This window comes from Tamandua tetradactyla, chromosome 25 (assembly GCF_023851605.1).
Source record: "Tamandua tetradactyla isolate mTamTet1 chromosome 25, mTamTet1.pri, whole genome shotgun sequence".
Lineage (NCBI taxonomy): Eukaryota > Metazoa > Chordata > Mammalia > Pilosa > Myrmecophagidae > Tamandua > Tamandua tetradactyla.
The window spans coordinates 16,918,363-16,926,799 of record NC_135351.1 but is presented as its reverse complement, the minus strand read 5'-3'; the positions used below and the strand labels follow the sequence as shown (position 1 = coordinate 16,926,799).

The following is an 8,437-nucleotide window of genomic DNA, read 5'->3' as shown; positions in this document are numbered from 1 at the left end:
TGTAATCAGCAACAGATGAGGTTCATGTACCATTGGCTCAAGTCCGCAGCAACAAAACAAGGTGCCTTCACCTGGCCAAGTTGACAACTAAATCTAACTACCACAAATGGCTTCAGTCTCAGGCCACATAGCAGCTCCCAGGAGCTCAAAGAGCAAATAGGCAGACTTGGACTAGAGACATGAATGAAGCTGATCTGGATAGGACTAAGGTAAATCAGAATACCTGGTAAAGGACGATAAGGTCCATATTTTAAAACTTCAACTTCTATGAGCCCAGAGGGAAAAATGTTTATTTGGGGCAACATTTGTATCTTGGGTAGTGGATTATCTAATTTAACTTCTATGGTCAGTTTATCTGAACACAATAATTCCATAGAATCTTGAATAGGGCATGAGATCTTGTTAGTTTGTCCAGGTTAGTGTGATACCCTGATATATTCCAGAGAAATTGGGGCAGAGAATAAAAAAGTATTTGCAAAATCCCCCTGGGGGTCTGGGGAGAGAGAAGGAAATATTCAGGTTCCCCATCGAATTTCTAATATTCTCACAAGCAATGGGGACAACCAACTCAATAGGCTGAGCCCTTGATCTTGGTGTTTACCCTTATGAAATTTATTCCTGCAAAGGAGAAGCTAAGCGCACTTATAATTCTGCCTGACAGTCACCCCCAGAGAACCCCTTTTGTGGCTCAGATGTGGCCTCTCTAAGCCAACTCAGCAAGTGAACTCACTGCCCTCCCCCCTACGTGGGACATGACTCCCAGGGGCGTAAATCTCCCTGACAACGTGGGACAGGACTCCTGGCATGAGCCAGGACCTGGCATCATGGGACTGAGGTCTTCATGACCAAAACGGGGAAAGAGAGAAATGAGACAAAATAAAGTTTCAGTGGCTGAAAGATTTCAGAGTTAAGAGGTTATCCTGGAGGTTATTTTTATGAATTGCATTGATATCCCTTTTTAGTTTATGGTGTATTGGAGTGCTGGAGGGAAGTACCTGAAACTGTTAAACTGTATTCCAGTACCCTTGATTCTTAAAGATGATTGTATAACTACATAGCTTTTACAGTATGACTGTGTGATTGTGAAAACCTTGTGTCTGATGCTCCTTTTATCCAGGGTCTGGACAGATGAGTAAAAAAAAAAATGAGGATAAAAACAAATAAGTAATAGGGGAAGATAAAGGACAAAAAATAGGATAGACTGAAATCTTAGTGGTCAATGAGAGGGACGGGTAAGGGGTAATGAGATGCATGAGTTTTTTCTTTTTTCTTTTTATTCCTTTTTCTGGAATGATGTAAATGTTCAAAAAATGATCCTGGTGAGGAATACGCAACTATGTGATGCTATTGTGGGCCATTCATTTTATACTAGGTATGGACTGTATATGTGTGAAGACTTATCAATACAAAATATTTTTTAGAAAAAGAGCAAATCTAATTTGTATAGAAGATCACCTATAGATAGTGAGAGCCAGCATAAAATGCTGGGATGGCAGCAGGTTGACCAACTGCCCCAGGACAAGAGGACCTACAATTACAAAGAAATAGGGTATCCCACAAGGCGAGTACGGAGTTCACATGGCCTGAAAACTCAGCTACAGCTCTATATTAAAAAAAGAGTTCTATAGGCAAAGATCTGCTGCCATGATGTAACCAAGAAATCAGGATTTAAGGGATGATTTTGATGACTGAATCATTACACAGATATTTCCTTTTGTTTTCTGGTATATTGGAGTAGGCAGAGGGAACTTCTTAGAATCCCGAAATTATAACCCAGCTGCCTTGATCTCTGATAATGGTTGTAGAGCCCTTATCTTCTGCCCCTGTGACTGTAAAAACTTCGTGACTAACCTTCATTTGTACCCAGTTTTTCAACATTAGAGTCTCATAATCACTGAAGACGGTCCCTAATGTTCATTAATGGTCTTGGATCAGCCCAGAACTAACCCACCCCAAGCCCAAAGTAACCTGAAAATCAAGACTGGACCTAACCAAAATGGGTCCACCTGACATGAGCAGTAGCTTTAGACTTAAACTTACAAGTCACCTATACCTCATTCGGCCATTTTCTCACACATATTCTGTGACTAAGCATGTTATCAGTCTGGGTATGCTCAGTAATTACATCATCCTAACTACGTCATCTGGGGACTTTGTGCTCATTATCTTAAACCCTGCCCTTTTCTCTAATAAAATTATAAGACTTACTATAGTTCAGACAGACAGATTTTGGGCCACCTGCTGTCTTATTATGCACCAAGTAATACTCTCTCTTTGAAAAAAAAAAAAGTGAATCACTCTGCACCTACAAATCCCAAAGGAATAAGAACTTCCCAATAGTTCCCACAAAAACCTTAGAATTAATTGAAGTTTATTGACTGATTGGGGGGCATGCCTGTACCTGCTTTCCCTACCAATTCTATAAACATATATTCCTAATGATCTTTTATGAGAGTGTTCAACACTTTAAGTTCTTTGTATTTCCACAGCAACTGAATGTCTTCCTCATCTATGGGCACTCCCCTCTCTATTCTTAGCACTCTTTAGCTCTCTTAAGGCTCCTAAGACGTTCTTTTTCCACCATGTATGTGTATACACACCGATGTACAGGAAAAGAACTCTTGGACGACAGCGCAATCTCATGTTTCTTTGTGTCTCCTAGCCTGGTGCCTTGTGCATCTCATTCCTTCAGTTACTCATTCATTCATTCGACAAACATTTACTGAGCCCACCACACAATCGACCAGTAATCGTGACAGGTGCAACAGGCATTCAAAAAACCTACCGAATTGAACAACAGCAGTTTCAAATATCCTTTTATACACCAGTAGGTCTCTTTAACATTCATGCCCCACGTTTTAAATTCCCAGATTGCGACCTTCTCATTTCCAGGGTGCTGTTCCGTAAACAAATGCTCTGACTGTTCACCCTTTAAATCTATTGACCAGCATCCGCAATTCCCGCGGTCCTGTGAATTCCTTAAAATGCACCCCAGCGCTACACTTCACAGGATTCTGGACAGAGTTAGTTAATCTGTGAAGCGCAGGAACTTTTCACAGGACTGGGTAAATAATTTCCTTGTCAAGACAACCACAGTAATGAATATGCAAATCACGGCAGGCAGCAGTAAATTCTTTCCAGTTCCGGGTGCGCCCAGAGACTTCTCCCCGACCATCCTCTCGCCAACCGAGCCGGGCGTGGGCTCGCGTGGGACGCGGAGGGAGTCGCCTCGCCTCACGACTCTCGAAGGTCAGAAAGTCGCGACCCGCAGCCGGGAGCCCCGCCCGCGAGCTCTAGAGCCCGCGCGCGGGGCGGGAAGGGCGGGCCCGGCGCCTCCGCCCACGCCCACTCCAGCCGCCACTCAGGCGCCCGAGCCGCGCGTGACCCGAGCCGGGCGCGAGCCGCATGAGCGCGCGTGTAAACCAGTGACCGCCTCGGGGATGGACGGCGGAGCCCTCGCGGGTGAGAAGCCGAAGCGCCCGCTGAGCTGCCGGCGACTTCTGCTCTTCCTGCCGGCCGGCCGAGGGGGAAGGCCGAGCGGCCCCCGCGCCGCTGCACGCCGCTGCTGGTCCGCGCTCCCGGGCGGTCTGGGGGCGCTGCGTCCCCGCGCCCCGGCAGCTCGCGCCGGCGCGTCACGTGCCTCCCCGCTGCTCCTCCTCCTGCTCCAGCCCTCCCCGCGCCGCCCGCTCGGAGGCTGGCCGCGCTCGCGCCTCGGTGGCCCGGCGGTACCCGCGCGTCCCGGGCCCTCACTGGCCCGGCGCTGCAGCGCGCTGAGGCGTCCCCGGTGCCTCGCTGCGGGCGTCTCCTGTGCCGCCGGCGTCCTTCAACCGGGTCGCGCCCGGGCGGCTGCGCTCGCTTCCTCTAGCAGAGGTGAGGAGCCGGGCGGGGAGAAGCTAAACGGGCTCGCCCGGTGGGGCCGAGGACGGTGGGCCAGGGGACGGGCCGGGTCTGCGGCCTCCGGGCGAGTAGGCCCGGCCGCTCTGCGGCCGAGTCAGCTGAGGTCACTTGGTCGCTTCCATGGGCGGGGATCTTGCCCCGCCCTTTTGGTACGCGGTAACTTCATCACCTGAGAAATCCCAGTTACTCAATGCCACGCAGTAGGTGGGTGGCACAAATCCTAACCGGGTGTTGGGGGAGCCGAGCGTGCTGGGGCGGTGAGGGGGCGCGTGTCTGTTTTCAGAGTGGAGCGCTCCTCATTTTGTTGAGCATCTTGCTAGCTGGCAGCTCAGGTTAGGTGGGTGTCAGTGCAGCACTCAGGAGGTTTGCAAATTTGATGAATGAAATTCTGGGAAATGAAGGTTTTTTTTTTTTACAATTTGATTTCAAACTCTAATGAGTTCCTTAATCCATTCATTAGTAGCGCCCTCTCCCTACACTTTTCTAGGCTCTTGGGTTGTATCAATCAACAGATCTTGCCCTCGTAGAATTTAATCCTAGCAGAGAACTTTTTCGTGTGAAATTTGTGTATACATGTGTAATTTAAACCTATAATTTATGCATGCGTGTCTAATTTTATTTAGACATTTGATAAGTGTAAGAGAAAAACAGAGGGGGTAGGGTAAAGGTTGGGAAGCAGGATGGCCCTCCAGTTGTGAATTTAAATAGCGTGATCAGAAAATCTCTCTTTAAGAAGGTGGCATTTGATTAAAGATGAAGGAGGTGGGGGAGATTGTACCCTACATGAAATTAGGAAAATCTAAACTGATCCAGTTTACCAGTTAGCAAACTGTTGCTTTTTAAAAATCGTTTGGGGTAAGCTTTATTAATTACCAAACGACAAAAATAGCAATTTAGGTAGTCTCTGTATATCCATCAACAGCCATCAGTAATCACGCATTTTATCAACAAATGCCCAATAAGTGTTGAATACATCTAAATTTTAAGAATGCCATTGGCTGAGTGAGAACTGATGAGTAGCACAACAAAAGTGAACAAAGCTTTACAGATAGAGGATTTGAGTAGGGAACTATTAGCAGGAATTACAAGTTGGAGATGGGTTTGGTCTGAACTTTCTCTTTTGTGGCTCTTTTTTTTGACAAGCTGGTAATTTCTGATGTCTCCTCTTAATTCAAGGTTATGGGCCAGCAGGAAAGAGTGGTGTTTGCCAGTTTTGTGTGAGCAGAGTGGTACTGGTTGTATTTGGCTCAAACGATCTCATCTTTCAGAGTCATCTTACAAAATATAGAATACCTGCAGAGACCAAGTTAAGGACCCTTTTAAGTCAGGGATGGTGCCCAATAACCATCAGCAAATGAGGGTTTGGTTGTTTTGTTTCCTGCTTAGTGGTTCTTTTGGTGTCGAAAAGTTTTCAGAAGGGCTGTTTATATTTAAGTATATTATGAACAGGAAAATTTGCATTTGCCAAGGGTGACTTTGAGTGTCTTTTGTGTGTATTTTTAATATGTTGAAAGTCCCCCAAAAGGGGAATTAACATATTATACTTTAATACAGCTTAATCTGCTTGCTTCCTGGTTATTGGTGGGAATTCATAGTTCTTAGGTCTCTCTTTGTTGCCATGATAAAAGAGGAAACATGAGATGGGATATTTTTTTTTTTTTTTTAAAGGAAAGACAGAGAGAAGGAAGGAAGGATAGAAGGAAGGAAGAAAGGGAAACATTTTTAAACATTTTCTTGTTTTATTGTATTTTGTTTCTCCGTTTTTTGTTACATGGGCTGGGGCCGGGAATCGAACCGAGGTCCTCCGGCATAGCAGGCAAGCACTTTGCCCGCTGAGCCACCGCGGCCCGCCCCAAGATGGGATATTTTGAATGCAGAGTATTCTTGGGTTTTCAGGCAGTGCCCTACCTTTTGTCTACATGTTTGGAGTGCCAAGTAGGAAGTGGCCGCCCCTTTTTCCACTTTTCAGAAGGCATTATTTTGTGTTTTGTTTTGTTTCAGTAAGCTTGTTATTTCTGATCCCAGTCAATTTTGGAAAAGAAAAATCTGCAGTATCCAAATAGGCACTGCTTAGAAAATAGTTGCAATAGTTTGTTCTGTTTTGAATATGTGTGGAGGTGTGTTTTGAATGTGTGTGGGGGGGGTGGGTATCTTTGTTTTAGATCACGTGAATGATCATTCTGTTATTAGAAGCAAGGAATTTGGAAGTAGAATAATCTGGTCACTTTTCACAGTTTTGAACTAACTCATAGACCAGTAGGGCTGAGTTCTGAGCTGGGACAGGTGGCTTATGGAGGGTCCCTAAAGAAGTGTTTCATTCATTCATTCATTCACCATTTCTTTAGGTCTGTTTTGTGTCTCACAAACATTCAAGATCTCTTCTTTTGGAGGCCAGTTTAGTCCCAGGGATGGAGGAAAAGAATGGAAAAAGAGGTACCTTAGGTGAAGGGGAGAAAGAAAGAAGTTGATGTCATATTTTCTTTGTAGACAATCTCAAGATCGAGATCTTTAAAAAGTCATAGTTTTTTTTTTAATGTATTCCTTGCTTGCAGTATGTTATACCTTCTGTCTGATGCTAAAGATACAAAAATAACCAAGACTGTTCTTGGGAAGCTTGGATTAACAGGAGATACAAGAAATAATGTAATAATGTCTTAAATGCCCTGATAGAACTATCTGTACTGGGCTCTGAGAACGCAGATAAGGGTGGAGGTAATTGAGAGAACCATGGTGTGCACCATTTTGCTATGCCTGAGCATAATGGGTGCTGAGTGAATTCAGTTTCAGTGAAGAAGGGTAAGAAAAGGATACTTAAATTTTACCCATTGCAAAAGAGGAGCAAATCAAGCCAGAGAAATAAGTCCCAACCCATGAAAATGCAGGGAACAGAAAAATTTAGGTGGCTAGAAAGCAAGCTGTTTAGTAAAGCTGCCGGAATGCAACACACCAGCAGTGGACTGGCTTTTATGAAGGAGATTTATTTAATTACAAATTTGCAGTTCTTCCAAGGAAGGGCAGCTGGCTTTCCCTATCACATGGGAAGGCACATGGCGGTGATGTCTGCTGGCCCTCTCTCCTGGCTTCTTGGTTCAAAAGGCCTTCCTCAAGGTGATTCCTCTCTGTGTCTCCAAACGTCTGGGTCTGAGCTAGCTCTGAGCGACATTGTGCTGGACTGTGCTGAGCTCCTTCTCTCTCTTCTGACCTCTTCTTTTAAGCCTTGCTGACTGTGGAAGGCATTCCCCTTAGCCTGTCATGGATGAAATCAGCCATGGATGAATTTCACATGCTGATAATTTAAGTCCAGCGCAGCAGACCAGCTAGGCATCATCACCTGGGCAAGTTGACACCTGAACCTAACTACTACACAGCAAAAAGTGTTTAAGTGTGGTCTGAATTAGAAAGGCATTGCCAAGGATATTACACTCTAGGCTAGTGGTTTTTGTATCTAAGGACCCCGCTTTTTTTTTTTTTTTTTAACAATTTTTATTGTGAAATACAACGTATCTTTTAAAAAGCAATACATTTCAAAGTACATTTTAACGAATAGTTATAAACAGATTTCAATGTTTGATATGGTTACAGTTCCATAATTTCAGGTTTTTCCTTCTTGCTGCTCCAAGACAATGGAGACCAAAAAGAAATATCGACATAAGGATTCTGTAGTCATACTCATTTGTTAAATTCAAATGTCTCTGTAATAATTCCTCCTCCTTTGATCTTTTTTATACTCTTTAGGGATATTTGGGTTGTGCCCATTCTAATTTTTTTCCTGTTGAAAGAGGGTGTCGACAATATGGGATAGGTGATGGAACTGGTTGATGTTCTTAGAGAGACTGGCACCTCTGGATTTCAGGACTTATCTGGCCTAGAAACCTATCTGAAAGTTTTAGGTTTCTGAAAAGTAAACTTAGTGTGTGAGACATTCATAGGGTCTTAGACAGAACCTTGGGTGTTCTTTAGGGTTAACAGGAATGATATTACTTGGGGTTTGCCAAACCGTAGCAATTGAAGTTTGCAAAAGAGTAGCCTCCAGAATAGCCTCTCAACTCTTAGCCTTATTTTGTTACATTTATTTTCCCCCTTTTGGTCAGGAAGGCATTGTTGATCCCATGGTGCCAGGGCCAGGCTCATCCCTGGGAGTCATGTCCCATGTTGCCAGGGAGACTTTCACCCCTGGATGTCATGCCCCACATAGGCAGGAGGGTAATGATTTTACTTGCAGAATTGGGCTTAGAAAGAGAGAGGCTACATCTGAACAATAAAAGTACTTCTCTAGGCATAGCTCATAGGTGTAATTATAGGTAGGCTTAGCTTCTGCACTACAGAAATAAATTTCATAAAAGTAAGCCTCAAGATCAAGGACTTGGCCTATTAACTTGGGAGTCCCTAGTGTTTGAGAGAGTATCAGGGGTTTCCCAGCTGGGAAAAGTTAATAGTTCCATATGTTTTCTTCACTCCCCAACTATATAATAGTTGTATTTTGTGTTTTGTTGGTCTGCAGAGTGCTTGGTGCAATATGGAGTATTAGATCTCTTGCACC

The 8,437-nt window shown here is 44.4% G+C and overlaps 1 protein-coding gene across 3 annotated transcripts in view; it reads left to right on the top strand.

Moving 5' to 3' along the window:
- Positions 1 to 3,083: 3,083 nt before the first annotated feature.
- MCUR1 (mitochondrial calcium uniporter regulator 1) overlaps positions 3,084 to 8,437 on the top strand; it is a 28,467-nt gene continuing 23,113 nt past the window's right edge. Inside the window, exon 1 of one of the 3 annotated variants that reach the window (XM_077143688.1) lies at positions 3,084 to 3,249. In XM_077143688.1, the coding sequence (XP_076999803.1) occupies positions 3,099 to 3,249 (151 nt within the window). In that variant the 5' untranslated portion in view covers positions 3,084 to 3,098. Of the gene's footprint in view, positions 3,250 to 3,370; positions 3,871 to 8,437 lie in introns of those variants that run through there. The other 2 variants (XM_077143689.1, XM_077143690.1) reach the window with 2 other exon arrangements.